At 45.1% G+C, this 16,313-nt stretch overlaps 1 protein-coding gene across 2 annotated transcripts in view; it reads left to right on the top strand.

Moving 5' to 3' along the window:
• Window positions 1–16,313, top strand: part of CBLB (Cbl proto-oncogene B) — a 258,520-nt gene that overhangs the window by 111,377 nt on the left and 130,830 nt on the right. For both annotated transcript variants that reach the window (XM_075336570.1, XM_075336571.1), the window contains 2 exons: window positions 4,578–4,724; window positions 9,720–9,876. In XM_075336570.1, the coding sequence (XP_075192685.1) occupies window positions 4,578–4,724; window positions 9,720–9,876 (304 nt within the window). The remainder of the gene's footprint in view (window positions 1–4,577; window positions 4,725–9,719; window positions 9,877–16,313) is intronic.

Raw genomic sequence — 16,313 nt, 5'->3', positions numbered from 1 at the left:
CATAAACAGACATTGGGCCCTGGAAATATGGTTTCAGCAATGTTGGCCCATGTGCCATCATGACACATGAGCCCCGCGATCAGTCAAAGCTGCCTTTGTATGGTTAAGTAATGAACAGGAAGTGGCAGCCACAGAGCTCACTTCTTGTTAATTACTTAAACGTCTGAAGGCGGGGAGAAGGAAGCCGGCACTTATTCGCCACAGAGCTCATGTGTCATAATGTCATGTGAACCCCAGGAACGCGAGTTCTGACATTGCTGGAACCTCGATGACATTGGATGTGAGTATAGGCTTTCTTTATTTTTTGGGGGTACATATGGGGAATGGGAAGGGGTTGTCCAAATAGTGGACAACCCCTTTAAGACCTGGGCTGAACCTCAACTTTTTGTAGCTTTACTGGTTTTATTTTAACTATTAGGTGGCTGCTTCGAGCAACTTGTCTCTCCTAAAAGTAAAAGGACTGGACATTGAAATTTCAAGCTGAATCCTTATCTCCCCTGACATCATCTGTGAGAGTCAGGAGAACCCCATACATACCTGATGGGGATTGGATTAACCCATTCAACCCTTTTTCTTACTATATACAAGTTACATCTGTGTGTCTTCTAGTTGCTGATTTTTCTTTAGCAATGAAGAAATTTGAATGTTGATTGCGGAGTCAGAGAAGAGCGCGGACATGACACTAAATATGTAATTTTCGGATGATACACTCAATTTTAGGAGGCCAGAGGCTCCATAAATGTCCATTTCGATTTGCAAGCATGTCGCAGATGCACAGTCTATAATTGAAGAAAAAAACGTTTGGTACATTGATGACACCCCTACACCGACGACCACGTTCCTACTGTATGGAGAGGTGTCTCATGTTTTCCGTAAGGTTACTTTGCATAGAACCAAATGATACAATGACTTTCTATATAAGAGGCATTTGTGATGTAGAGGAAATAGAAAAATGCAAGCTTAAAACATCAAGATGTAAGTTACAAGGTACACAATGTCAGGAAGTGGTAGGTGAATGTATTACTGGCAGCAACCTTCAGTATGTTTGTACTTTCACAGTAAGGTGGTAATTTATAGGAATATCTGACTTCTCTAGTGCGCCGACAGGAATGATATGTGATCGAGACAATTAAGCAGCCTTTTCATGTGAAGGTTACTCTAATGGCCACCTCTGATCTAGTATCATGTCATTCAGCACTGCAGATTGTGTAAATGCAAGTGATTGATACCTATTTTCTAATAAGCTTGGCTACAGTAATAACATATACCTTCAGTATTGCTAGTAACTACTTTCACCCTGTAACGGTACGTGGAGGTAAGGGGGTCATTCCCATGGACCACCATAGTCATAATGGAGGTACAAGAGCTGACTAGCAGGTTAATATCGCGTAAGAATGACCAGAGTCAGTAGTCTGGTCGCTTTTGAGTGTTACAGCTAAGGCTATGTTCACATTTCCGTTGTTTTGCTTCAGTCACAATCCGTCGCATCGAGGAATTACGGTATCCTGCAAAATATTTAGCAGGAATCAGTTTTTCCCCCATAGACTTCTATTAGCAACGGATTGTGACTGATGGCCCTGCGTTGCATCCGCCGCCTGACGATCAGTCGTTTACTGACTGACCGTCAGGCGGGAGCAACGATGAATGTAACTTTTTTTTTGTGCAGCAGATCGATTTTTTTTTTACTGTGAGCATGCGCACAGTTAAAAACCATGATCCACTGTAAATGCAGTTCCAGCGGCCGGAACGATCAGCTGTTCGCCCGACGGCCGGCTATTCTGAGCAATCAGCTGATCGCCTGGTGGTCGGCTTTTAAGAGCAATCAGCTGATTGCCCGGCGGACAGCTTTTCTGAGCGATCAGCTGATTGCTCACAAAAGCCGGCCGCCGGGCGATCAGCTGATTGCTCACAAAAGCCGGGCGATCAACTGATTGCTCAGAAAAGCCGGCTGCCGGGCGATCAGCTGATTGCTGAGAAAAGCCGGCTGCCGGGCGATCAGCTGATTGCTCACAAAAAACCGGCCGCCTGGCGATCAGGTGATTGATCAGAAAAGCCGGCTGCCGGGCGATCAGCTGATTGCTCAGAAAAGCAGACGGCCGTTTTTTCTGAGCAATCAGCTGATCGCCCGGCGGCCGTTTTTTATGAGCAATCAGCTGATCACTCTCTAAAGCCGGCCGCCGGGCTATCAGCTGATTGCTCTCAAAAGCCGGGCGATCAGCTGATCGTTCTCTCTTTCTCGTTTTTACACTGAAATCATTTCACGGAATCTGCTTTCTCATGACAATAAATTCCATTTCTTGCCACCCGTTGTACAACGCATCAGTCACAAGCGTCAAGCAATGCAGGTGACATGCAAAAAAACGGAAATGTGAACATAGCCCAAGTGGTTTGATAGAAGTACGAGGTTCCCCAGGGGTGGATATACCATTTCTGCAACCTCTTTAGCCTTAAGGAACCCAAGAAGTAAGGGGGCCACTTCCACCTCCAGAGCAGGAGGAATTGTGCATTGTGATGAGATGTTGGTCTGTAAAGGGCCCATATATTGATCTTACCCTGGTGCCCTCTTCTGTCTGTGTCCACCACTGAGATTCCCTAACAAAGGCTTGCCGTAACCATGCGCTTTATGTCCTGGCTAAAGCATAATATATGCAATTCAGTGGAGCTGTAATATTGATATGATTATAGTAACTACTCCTGAAAAAAACATGTCACTGGACAAGATGGAGAACTTCAGATTTTCTCCAAATCTACTGTCTGATCTTCTTCAGGCTTTAGGGGCGCATCACTGGGCCTATTAGTCTTTGGCTACAGATCCTGCACCTGCATGCCAGGAGCACCAATGAAACCTGCCACTCTTCCACCATATGACATATCATTTATTTTTTTAATAAAGCTGAGGTCTTGGGAGCTTGGAAGAGTAGAGGTCCTTACCTTTTGTAGTACACATGGTGCTGTTTTTTATGGGGCCAGGGTGGTATCGCGGCATCTAATAGGTATGTTCAGCATTGGAACGTCCATTTCTTGGAGTTGCCACGGTCTTGCAGGTAGTCAGACTGGCACGTCAATAAGACAAGCAGTGATATTTGTACATTCATGTACATTTTACATTTGAATGTAAAGTATCTCATCAAATTGTTCTAACAGTATGCTTTCTTATGCCTATAGAGAATAATTGTCATCTACTTATGTATGTAGTCTTGTGAAAATATGTAATGCCTGCGTCTGATCAGCATGCAATGAAAAGTCTCATTTCGATAAAAAAAAACAAAAAACCGAAAACTTAGCAGGTTTTATTTTTCTTCTTTGTCTTTGCTCCTGTTGCTCCCCCTGTCTTACCTTACTCTCTCACGTATTATACCCCTATATTCTTCCTCATAATTCTCCCCCCTATCCCCTTCCACCTTCTTGTTCTGACATCCCCTTTTCTTTATTCATGAAACCACCTGACAGTGTTATAAGTTGTTAATATACTTAAAGTTTTTTCTGAATCCACATTGTCATAATTTGTAAGAAAGTGTCATGATGGTTCCCTACCCATCTATGTTATATTCTAAAATGTTAAATAAAGAATTTTTTAAAAAAAAAAAGAAAATATGTAATGCCATCCTGATCTTTCTGTATTTCATTTTCACACTGCTTAAAGCACCACTCCAACAGCTTTTGTTTTTTTTCAGTGCTAGAGTGATGCTTTACATCTGAGCCCCATGACCTATCATATACTCGCCATCCTGCGTCTTGACATTTTAGACACCACTCTGGTCCCTATGCGCCATCTTGTGACAGTAACTTCTGACTGCTTCGAAGTTATAAGTTGCTTCACACACGTCCAATACATCTCTATGAGAGTCAGAACGAGGCTCTCATAGACTTGTATTGAGCTATGACCTCCGGCGCGCTCCATAAAACACTCGAGCTGCCAGCAGGTCACAAATCACAGGAGAGCACCCGCGCGGCGTGATAGAAGGTGAAGACGCTGGAAGCTGAGTAATACAAGTGGTCAGGGGACTTAGCTTTAAAGTACCCAAAAAAGTGCAACAAAAAATGCTGAAGTGGTGCTTAAACAATGTAAGAAGGACATTTCTCATTATTAAAGATGTTGTCTGGGATGTTATCAGTGATGAAAAATAGTTAGAGGGGGTCATCAATGTCTGATGATGTGGAATGACACCTGGCTCCCAGGCGGTTGCAACTGCTTACTGTAGATGCAGAGCTGCACAGCGCCGTCCATGGAATAGTGGCCGCAGCTGGGTACTGCTCATCCTCCTCCTAGTGATTTGAATAAGGGGGCGGATTGAGCAGATCCGGATGACACCGATGACAGGTTACCGGTGGCGGTATCAGGTGTTGCACCCCCACGGAATAGACAATGATCACTTATCCTAAAGATTAGCCATTAACGTTAGCGTCATGGACAATCCCTTTAATCCATATTAATATCTTGCTATCTATATTTTGCTACAAACTGGGATACTGGTAATACTGAATTGAAAATGTGTGTTTTATTTCTGTTTTCCAGCTGGTATGTGACCCTTAACATATATAAATTTATATATATATATTTTTTTCCTTCAATGCAGGAGGAACCTTACAAAGCTGTCGTTAATATTTAGCCATATGTTGGCAGAAATAAAGGCGATATTCCCTAATGGACAGTTTCAAGGGGATACCTTCCGTATCACAAAAGCAGATGCTGCAGAGTTCTGGAGAAAGTTTTTTGGAGAGAAGTAAGTGCACTGGAATGACTGTGAAGTGTAGAGCGGATGGTTTTCATTACACACAGTTTACGTGTAAGAAATGCCAACGGTTTGTGAGCATACTGCTGGTTAGCTCTGATAATAAATGCCAGTAATGGTACCTGCAACCATTTAAGAAGAAAAAAAAGTGCTGACGTGATAATGCAATTTGCCCAGGAGTCTGACGTCAGCAGCTTATAAACCATTATTGTTGTGGTTCATTAAAGCTTTCTGAGGTTTTCCTGTTTATCACACCAAGGACAACTATGTCATTAGCTAATGGTTCATAGAAGTAGTGCCTGTATGAATCCTCGATGTGAACTTTAGGTATGCACTAGAGAGAAAATCCTGTAACTATATCACCTAAAGTCAAAGAGTTCTATTAAACTTTTACCAAAGCTGTGAACCATAACTGGACACAAGGGGTTAAAGAAGACTTGCCCCAAAAATTGAGTTTAATACCTTGTAAAGCTGAGCTCCTCTAATTCTGACACTTTTTTCAATTTTGTGTTGCATTGCTCCATTGTAAAGATATTCAGATTTACCGCTGTTGGAGCTCAGTATGTGAAATTTCTGTTTGTTGTGCAACTGGGTGTTTCTTCAGGGTTTACTCTGGGTGTTGTATTTCTGTCCAGCACAAAGATGTCTCCACTTTGTGCCAGTCATTGCACTGGTTACCCATCCACTGTAGAGTACAACATAAACGTTTCTCTCTCAACCACAAAGGTCTTTATAGTTCTGCACCACCATACATCTCTTCCCTCATCTCTATCGCCATCTCAGTTCTGCAATTGATCTAAGACTAACATCCTCCATAATCCAAACCTCCCACTTCCATGTCGAAGACTTTTCTCATGTTGCACCAGTTTTCTGGAATACTCTATCCTGGATGATCTGATTTAATTCCCCCACATTTTTAAGGATGCTCTACAAAAAACTTTACTTTAGACAGGGCTGTTCCCTCACTTGACTGACTCTTCCCTGTCCAACCTTTCTAATATTCCTTAGAATCTTGTCCCTTCTATATGTGTCTCCACATCCTCCATGCACCCAGTAGCACGTGGTAACTGCACTTGGACAAATACTGGCTGATGACTGGATCATGCAGGTTATGTGAACTGCCCTGTTTATTATAATGATGGCTGACCATAGACGACAAGCCATTTTTTACCTATTGTGCCCCCCTCTATTTACTTTCAGATGGTAAGTTTGCGAGCAGGACCCTCACTCCGCCTGTCACTGAACATTGTGTTACTTTGTAATGTCTTTGTTGGCTGGTCAGGTTCTTGCTTAATTATAAAATGCTGCGGAATATGTTGGCGCTAAATAAATTATTATTCCTGGGGGCGTGTGCTGTGAATCATAGCTCAGCATATGAGCTAACACTCTAATAGGGGATTAGATTATAGTCAGAGGATAGGGGCCTCTTGACTGATCTGTATCTTTCCATTGAATAAAAATGCAGTTGGGTTAAATAGGTTTGGCTGGCTTTAGTTTGCTCCTAGTACAGGGTGCTGCGTAAGATCTATGGCCCTCTTAAAGCCTTCCTGTCATTTCAGGTGACTTTCCATAGTAAGCTGTTTTGTGTAGAATGAGGCATAGAAATATGTGGTATCACTATATGATGTGTAGTTTGTAATTTTTCACCAATTTTCTCCTCTGGGGGATCTGTTCCTAATTTTCAGTCATATCTGATTTAGTGGATAGAGACTAGCAGCTATGCTATCTTCCATACAGTACACTCAGAGAGATAGATTTCGACTTTTCTTTGTAGCACAATGACAAACTGCATTAGCAGGATGGAGGATATTACACAGTAGTACTGAGCTGTGTGGCTGTGAATTTAGCACTTACCGTATTTTTCGCTTTATAACACGCACTTTTGTTCCCCCAAATTTTGGGGGAAAGTAGGGGGTGCGTCTTATAATCTGAATATACGGTGTGTGTGTGTGTATGTATATATATATATATATAAAATATATATATATATATATATATATATAAAATATATATATATATATAATATATATGTATAATACACACTGCAGGGTCCAGGGGATGTGGGGGCAGCTCTGGAGCGGTGCTGGGAGCTTGTGAAAGCTGCAGGAGGGAGCATTAGATCTCCTGCTCCCGCTCATATAATATGCACAGCCGCTGTCAATTACCGTGGTGCTGGGGCAGCTTCTCATATTATATGTGCCTGCGCCCCCCTTTGATGGCACATGCCCCCCCCCTGTGTTAGATATGGCCCCCATGCTGCTGCTCATCCTAAAATAAAAAAGCCTTACTTACCCTCTCCAGCGTTTCTCCCCGGTGTCCCTGCTTCCACTGTGATCAGGCATGCAGAGATGATATCACTCTGCTGTGCCGATTACATGACCGGCACCGAGAACCAGGAAGTGGAGGAGCAGACGCGCGGAGGGAGACACGAGGGAGGACAGCGCTGAGAAGATAAGGAAAGAGTGTTTTATTTTACTATGGGCAGCAGCATGGGGGCGATATCTAACACATGGGGACTTTTGTGATCTATAGGGGCCATGGGCAGCACAGGGGGACGTGTGCAATCCATAGGGGGCCATAGGCAGCACAGGGGAACGTGTGCAATCCATAGGGGGCCATAAGCAGCACAGGGGAACGTGTGCAATCCATAGGGGGTCATTGGCAGCACAGGGGGGACATGTGCCATCAATAATGGGCAATGGGCAGCATAGGGGAACGTGTGCCATCCATAGGGGCTCATAGGCAGCACAGGGGGACGCGTGCCATCCATAGGAGACCTGTGCCAGCAGTAGGAGACATGTGCCATCCATAGGAGACCTGTGCCAGCTGTAGGGGACGTGTGCCAGCTATAGGAGACGTGTGCCAGCAATAGGGGACGCATGCCAGCACAGGGGGACATGTGGCATCACTGGGGGACGTGTGCCAGCACAAGGGGGCTATATTCAATATAAGGGGGCCATATCCAGATTAAGGGGGCTAATTTTAGGATGGGGGACTATGAGGGACATATACCTTATATGATTTGTTAGACGGACACTGGCATTATAAGATGGAGCCCATTTAACATTAAAAAAAAAATTTTTTCTTCACCAAATTTGGGGGTGCGTCTTATAATCAGTCTTATAATCGTCTTATAAAGCGAAAAAAAAAGGTAAATGGACTTTAAAAAAAAAAGTGCTTAAGCACCAACAGGTAGTTAGCTACTACCTACTTGCCTGTTGGGCCAATGCCGTTCTTCACCAGCACAGACCGGTCATATACTGCTCTTGGAAGCAATTCAGCTGCTTCCACTAACGTCGTGTCAACAGGGCGGTGGCTTCTCATCCGCTATATTCTGTACACTTTATGAGTCAGCTGACCACATGCTGACTGACAGCCGACTCTCGCAGTTAGGTAGCCGACTGTCCATCAGCATGGTGTTAGCTCCATCTACAGAGCAGAGCAGAAAAGAAGCCTCCGCTTTATTGAAGAAGCCATTGTATCGCCTGCAGGAGTGCACTGTGACTGCTCTGTGCTGCTGCTGAGCACAACAGGCAGGTAGGTAGCAATTACCTGTCCCTTAGTGCTTAGGCACATTTTTTTTTTATTTTTTATTTTAAAGTTCCTGATGTAAGCTTTAAAGCGGTGGTCCAAAAGCAAAACCTTGTTTCTCCTAACTTCCTGTCTATTTAGTCCCATAATCTAAGCTATTTTCTAATATATTTGCTTTACGTTCCCTAACTTTACTATCTAACAGCTACTGTGTGTTTTTTTTTCATTTCCTGTCTAATTACGATTCATTTGAGTACACCAGTGCATGCTGGGATATTCATAGTGTCATCAGGGGCAGACACTTGTTCCAGGGGCAATGCTGTCACTGCCGGGACACAGCAGTGAAGGCACTGCCCCAGAAACGAGTACTGTTCCCTCATGACGAGGCTTCCTAGTGCAGTGCCTCAATCCGTGACTAGCGACAATGTTTTGCACTGCCTAGTATAGGTATGCCGCTCTACTGCAGCCTTATTACTATTCATAAGCTGACAAAATTCTGTACACTGCGCTCATCACACAGAGGGAGACACTGCACAAGGAAGACAGCGCACGGGAGGAGACTGAGGCTCTGCATTAGCAAGACACTCAGGGACATAGCAGTGACAGCACCGCCCCTGAAACGAGTATCACTGATGGTGCTTCGTTTTAGGGAAGGGCAGAGGCTGTGACAGTGACCGCAGCCTCTTCCCCCTGATGACGTTTTGAAGATCCCAATGGGACGCTAAAATGAATTGTCATCAGACAATAAATAGAAAAGAAGAAAAACACAGTAGCTGTTAGATAGTAACGTTAGAGAACGGTAGGGAATTTTTAAAGCAAGTTTATTAGGAAACAGCTTAGATTATGGGACTAAATAGATAGGAAGTTAGCAGAAAAATACTTTGCCTTCGGATCACCCCTTTAAGTGAATTTGCTGGATCTGCAGCATGACCTTCCTGTTCTCTCCCTGTGCAGACTGCTCCTTCTCTCCTCCATAGATCTCTGTTGGTTCAGTCCACTTGCTTTGCTCAAGACTGATTTGAGTTGTTTTTAAGACTGGCTGGTGTTCAGGAAGCAAGGGGATGAGAAAAAGTGGCTCATAAGTGGAGGAAAAAAAACGCAGTGATGAAAAATTTAATGAGATACTAAAAAAATGGAAGTATTTTCCTCATAATGTACAATGTTTTGTCAAACATATCCGCTAAAATGATACGTATCATTGATTGCTTCTCTTGTCTATACACAGTACATGGTTCATACAAGGTTTTATTATATCTTAATACATTTTCTCCCAATAATCATTTTTTGTGATTCAGAAAATGTTCTTCCCTTATGGTATTCAGCGGCGCCCCTACAATGGCGGCAGGTTGGCGTGGGCCTAGTCAAGCAGCAGTGCCATCTCCAGAACTACTTTTATTTTTCTTGTAACCTTGACCATAAATGTATAACATGTATTTCTTCTCCGTGCATTGACAGAACCATTGTGCCCTGGAAAGTCTTCAGACAGTGCCTTCATGAAGTTCATCAGATCACATCCGGCTTAGAAGCCATGGCTCTTAAGTCCACCATTGACTTGACGTGTAATGATTACATATCTGTATTTGAGTTTGATATTTTTACAAGACTGTTTCAGGTAAGATTACGGCTAAGAATACTTGGTAGTTTACATTTTCTTAATGCATGTGATTTTTTTTTTTTTCATTATTGTATTTTACAGATGATTCTGGCGGATGATTTCCTTATGTCAGATCTTTTCTATACCTAAATCTTCTTATTTGTATAATCTTATACTTTTATACTCAATCAGTGAATCTCCGGAGACTGGTCACAATTCTCCATGTTCCCTCCGCGCAGCTCATGTACGGGGGGAACACTTCAGAGCGGTGTGTAGACTGATCAGTGGGGGGTCTCGGGATCTGGATCACCATCGATCAGAAACACTATTCAGAGCCTGTTTTATATAAGAAATTTTATAATGGACAGTTAAATCTTACAAACGCTGTTTTCAGATACTTAGAGCACTACTTCAGTGTTTTTTTTTTCCTTTTAACCTCCAGACTGGTATAACTAATGTATATTGGCCTCCTTGCGTATAATAGAATACATAGCCGCCATCTTCTGCTGTCCTAGGCGACGTTCTTGTCCTGTTCTTCTGGCTGTGACTAGCGCCGATGTTTGCAGGGTGCAACGACTGTCACTTTTGAATGCAAGTCTATGAGAGCCAAAACAAGGCTGTCATAGACTTTCATTGAGAACTTGTGATCATTAGCTCTGACTTCCGGTTAGTCAAGAGCTGAAGTCACAAGATGGTGATCAGGACCGGAGCTCTGCCAGTTAGAGGAGAAGATGATGGCTGGTAAGTGTATTACTTGGTCCAGGGAATCAACATTAGTGATACCACTCCGGCAGTGGAATAAAATAAAACATGGAGTGATGCTTTAATATAGAGGGCAGGGGACCTGGTTTTGAATTTCTCCGTTCAGCACAGAAGTGCCCTACCTTTTCTGGGCAGAGCATCTCCTCTGCAATAAATCTTTGAGACATCTTAAGGCCGCTTTACACGCTGCAATATATCATTGCAGTGTGTGACAGGTACGTGCGATTGTGATTGAACGTTAAAACGTTCATCACACGCATTCCTCATGAATTGAACGTCAGATTGTTCATTGTACCCGGGGTAGCGCACATCGCAGTGTGTGACACCCCGGGAACGATGAACAGATCTTACCTGCGTCCTGCGGCTCCCGGCCGGCAATGCGGAAGGAAGGAGGTGGGCGGGATGTTTACTTCCCGCTCATCTCCGCCCCTCCGCATCTATTGGCCGGCTGCCGCGGGACGTCGATGTGACGCCGAACGTCCCTCCCACTCCAGGAAGTGGACGTGGCCCGTCCACATCGAGGTCGTATCGAAATGTAAGTACGTGTGACGGGGGTTACTCGTTTGTGCGGCACATTCAACAAATTGAACGTGCTGCACATACGATGGGGGCGGGTACGATCGCATACGATATCGTATGCAGAATCGTAACGTGTAAAGCAGGCTTTAGGCATATAGACTTTAAATACATAAATATCTAATAGGTGGGGGTCCATTTCTGAGACTTAACACTAGAACTACTGAGGTAGTCATTTTGACTACTTCGCACTATGTATTTCTATATAGGTGTCACGAGTCCAGTAGTTCTAGTGTTAGGCTATGTGCGCACTAAAAATGTGAAGTTTCTCAAGAAAATTTCTTGAGAAACTTCTGGGAGTGAAAGATTTCCGGACCTCCGGAAAAAATCCGCACCAAATCCGCATGCGGATTTGCCGCGGATTTGCCGCGGATTAGCCGCGATTTTGCCGCGATTTTACCGCGGGTGGTTCCCTGCGGATTTTGCAGGCTGTACTGCCGAAATCCGCAGGGTACCTGCGGAAATAATGGACATGCTCATTTTCTCAAGAAATTTTCTCGAGAAATTCTTCTCAAGGAAATTTCTTGAGAAAAATCCGCACAGTGCGCACAGCTATTTTTTTTTCATAGAAGTTGTTGGGAAATGTCTGCACAAAGATTGCAGACATTTCTCAAGAAATTTCCGCGGCAAATCCGCGGGTAAATCCGCGGGTAAAACGGTCTAGTGCGCACAGAGCCTTAAACCTAACTAAAAAGAGGGTCCACTGCCATGAGTTTTGAAAAAAAAAATGTTTGTGGGTAAATCTGAGACGCACAGAATCTCCTAAAAATAAGTTTAAGAGGTGACTATACAGTATGTCTTCACCAGAAAAGAATTCACTAAGAATCAAGATTGTGAAAAACAAACAAACCCTGAATAGGTGCCAGGGATCATTGCATACGCCAGCTGTGTATTTCTACACCCTCTACCCCTCCCCTGTAAATCAGAAAACATTGACTTTAAGTGACAAGCGTAATTACGTGAAGTAAGATTCTGGGCTTTATTATGAGCTAGGCCTTTTATAATATTACCTGCATCAAGCGTTATGATATATTAAATGTGCCCTTGGCAGTGAAGGGGTTGGAGTGGCACTGTGGGGATAACGGCTGCACTCACACAGACTCCTAGCGCCATTCTCGCAGACTCCTAGCGCCATCCTCGCAGACTCCTTGCGCCATCCTCGCAGACTCCTAGCGCCATCCTCGCAGACTCCTAGCGCCATCCTCGCAGACTCCTAGCGCCATCCTCGCAGACTCTTAGCGTCATCCTCGCAGACTCCTAGCACCATCCTCGCAAACTCCTAGCCCCATTATTACAGACTTAGTGCCATCCTTACAGACTCTTAGCGCCATCCTTACAGACTTAGTGCCATCCTTGCAGACTCTTAGCGCCATCCTTACAGAATCTTAGGGCCAGCCTCGCACACTCTTAGGGCCAGCCTCGCACACTCTTAGGGCCAGCCTCGCAGACTCTTAGGGCCAGCCTCGCCGACTCTTAGCACCAGCCTCGCACACTCTTAGGGCCAGCCTCGCAGACTCTTAGGGCCAGCCTCGCAGACTCTTAGGGCCAGCCTCGCAGACTCTTATGCGGGCTTTACACGAGACGAGCTATCGTGTGATGCATCGTCTGGGTCACTGTTTTCGTGACGCACATCCGGCATCGTACACGATATTGTCTCGTGTGACACCTCCCAGCGACGCAGTATCGCTCACAAATCGTGATTCGTGTACTCGTCGCTAGGTTTCATAAAATTGTTTCATTAAAATGGGGCCGGTTGTTCATCGTTTCCGTGGCACCAGACGTTGCTCCGTGTATCACCACGGGAACGATGAACACAGCTTACCTGCGTCCCGCGGCACCCGCCGGCTATGTGGAAAGAAGGGGGTGGGCGGGATGTTTACATCTCGCTCATCTCCGCCCCTCCGCTTCTATTAGCCAGCTGCTGTGTGACGTCGCTGTGACGCTGAACGTCCCTCCCACTTCAGGAAGTGGACGTTCGTCGCCCACAGCGAGGTCGTCCGGAAGGTAAGTGCGTGTGACGCGGGTTAAACGAGTTTGTGCACCACGGGCAGCGATTTGTCCGTGACGCAAAAACGACGAGGGCAGGTACGATCACTCGTGCTATCGCACGATAGATCGACTCGTGTAAAGCAGGCTTTAGGGTCAGCCTCGCAGACTCATAGGGCCAGCCTCGCAGACTCTTGGCACCAGCCACAACGTTCACCTGTAGTACTATTGGTACTCTTGTACTGTAAAGTCATGTCAGCAGCCTCCACACACAGGCAGACATACAAGTATTAGTTTGGGTTAGGGCCTGCAAAGAATGGAATGGCAGAATGCAGGTTGTGCATTCCTGGTCTAGAGGACCTGCACTAATGAATGCGTTATATCCCATGTCATGGCCTTGCAGAGACATAATAGAACTGACCACTTATTCACTTCCAGTTTTCAGATGATTGGATTCCCTGTGACCAATTTTATTTTCCTGCACACCGGAAGAAAAAGGCATTGTACAACAATGGGTTCCTCCTAAATGCGGGCGTAAAAGTGGAGCCTTTAGATTGCTAACTTGCAATTTGTCATGTTGAGTTTGACAGGATCAGAATAACAGAAGTGAGTTAGTAATATGGAAACATATAGAATGAGATAGGGAAGTGGCCTGTGATTTCCATTAGTTTAGCTTTTATTACATCCCAATTGCTGCAAACTTCCCTTTGCCAGCTTATCCTTTCAGATGTCGCCTCAGCACCACCTTCTGAGATTTCTGGATCTATTCTATATAATTTTTGTTTAAAGGGAGACCATAATAGCTTTCTGTGTACATTATGTACAGTGTATAGATTCCGTACATTATCTATGGGACTGACGACTATCTCCATACCGTACATTTTCTATGGGACTGACGGCTATCTCCATTCCGTACATTTTCTATGGGACTGACTGCTATGGCCATTCCGTGCATTATCTATGGGACTGACGGCTATGGCCATTCTGTACATTATCCATGGGACTGACGGCTATGGCCATTTCCGTTCATTATCTATGGAACTGAAGGCTATGGCCATTCCGTACATTATTTATGGGACTGACTGCTATGGCCATTCGGTACATTTTCGGTGGGACTGATGGCTGTGGCCATCTCGTACATTTTCTATGGGACTGACGGAAATAACCAAGTACTGTTACCTCTGGCGGTTGGACCACTAAAAACCGAGCCTGTGGATAGGTCACATTTTCTTACTAAAATATCACGTTAATGGAGGAGAAAAGGAGTCAGTACGTTTTTATATAACTCAGAAATCTCAGCATGAAGCAATATAGAAAACTCTGCGCATCCCTATGGGCTGAGATAGCACTACACTACTTTTGTAGTAAGTGATAGAAAGTCTACGTGTAGCCCTAGTCTAAAGTGGTATTCCTATCTGCTAAGGTGGTGTCAGGCTATGTGCGCATTCTGCGTTCTGGCTTGACAAAAAACTGCAGCGTTTTGTCAACTGTAAACACTGCGTTTGACAAAAAAAATGCATCCAAAACGCTTGCATTTTGGATGCATTTTAGATGCGTTTTGAATGTATTTTTGACAGTGCAGTCCCACTCGAGTCTGCTACATCCCCATAGAGCATGGCTGGCTGCAAGACAGATCCGCACGATCAGAATGAACTTCACCCAACTTCATTGTCATGGCGCGGCTCGGTCTGTGTGCCGTGGCCTGATTTGCGGTCACTGGTGAAGGACTCACCGGTGACCGCAAATCCCCTGAGTAACTAAAGTGAGCCGCGCGATCAGCGGTGCCGTCACTCGGGTTACCTGTGGCCAGCTGGTGTCCTCCACCCGAGACTGCAAATCACCTGAGCGAGGGCACCACTGATCTCACGGCTCACTTCAGTCATTCGGGTGACTTACTGTCACAGTTGGAGGATCCAGCGGTGGCCGCGAGTAACCTGAGTGACGTCACCACTGATAGCGCGACTCACTTTAGTTGCTGCGTGGAGCTGACAGAGAGCGGTCGTGGTCTGTGGCCGCTCACTGTGAGCTTCCGATGTCGCAGAGCTGAAAGCGTCGTGGGACCTTGTGTGGATGACATCAAACCTGGAGGGGTGTTTGGGGATTAATAAAGTGGTGAAAGAGGGTGGGTTTTTTTGTCTTTTATTCCAAATAAAGGATTTTTTGGGTGTATATGTTTATTTTCGTTAACTTACAGGTTAATCATGGGGGGTGTCTCTTAGACGCCTGCCATGATTAACCTAGGACTTAGGGGCAGCTATGGTCTGCTATTAACTCATTATCACCCCGATTGCCACCGCACCAGGGGAATTCGGGATGAGCCTGTAGCGTTCTGGGACTGTCGCATCTAATGGATGTGACAATTCCGGGCGGCCGCTGGGTGATATTTTTAGGCTGGGGGGCTCCCCATCCTGAGAATACCAGCCTTCAGCCGTGTGGCTTTAATTTGGCTGGTATCAAAATTGGGGGGGACCGCACGCCGTTTTTTTTAAATTATTTATTTTACTGCACGATATAGACCTGCCCACTGGCGGCTGTGATTGGTTGCATTCAGACAAGCCCCCACACTGAGTGATAGCTGTCTCACTGCAACCAATCATAGGCGCCGGTAGGCAGGGGAAGCAGTGAATACGAGATGGAATAATGAGCGTCCGACATTTTCTACAGCAGGAGAAGCCGCCGGAGCTTTGTGACAGCTGTTCAGCGCTGTGCCATTGATCAGTGAGTATGAAGGAGGGAGAGACCGACTGACAGAGAGAGGGAGAGACCGACCGAGAGAGAGAGAGACCGACATCGACAGAGAGAGACCGACATCGACACTGAGAGAGAGACCGACAGAGAGAGACCGACAGAGAGAGAGACCGACATCGACACAGAGAGAGAGACCGACATCGACACAGAGAGAGAGAGAGAGACCGACAGACAGCGAGAGAGAGACCAAAAGACATGTGTTCTGTTTGTCAAAAAAAGCATGCAGAATGCAACAGAAATGTAGTCCAAGCGCACAGTTAAACATTTTGGTTGCGTTTTGACACACCTCATTAATTTCAATGGGTGGAAAATGCAACCAAAATGCACAAAAGAAGTGACATGCTGCTTTTTTAAACGCATTGATTTTGTCAAATATTTGGTAT

This window comes from Anomaloglossus baeobatrachus, chromosome 2, assembly GCF_048569485.1.
Source record: "Anomaloglossus baeobatrachus isolate aAnoBae1 chromosome 2, aAnoBae1.hap1, whole genome shotgun sequence".
NCBI lineage: Eukaryota > Metazoa > Chordata > Amphibia > Anura > Aromobatidae > Anomaloglossus > Anomaloglossus baeobatrachus.
Note: the sequence above shows the minus strand (reverse complement) of the source record. Positions and strands in the feature narration are given on the sequence as shown.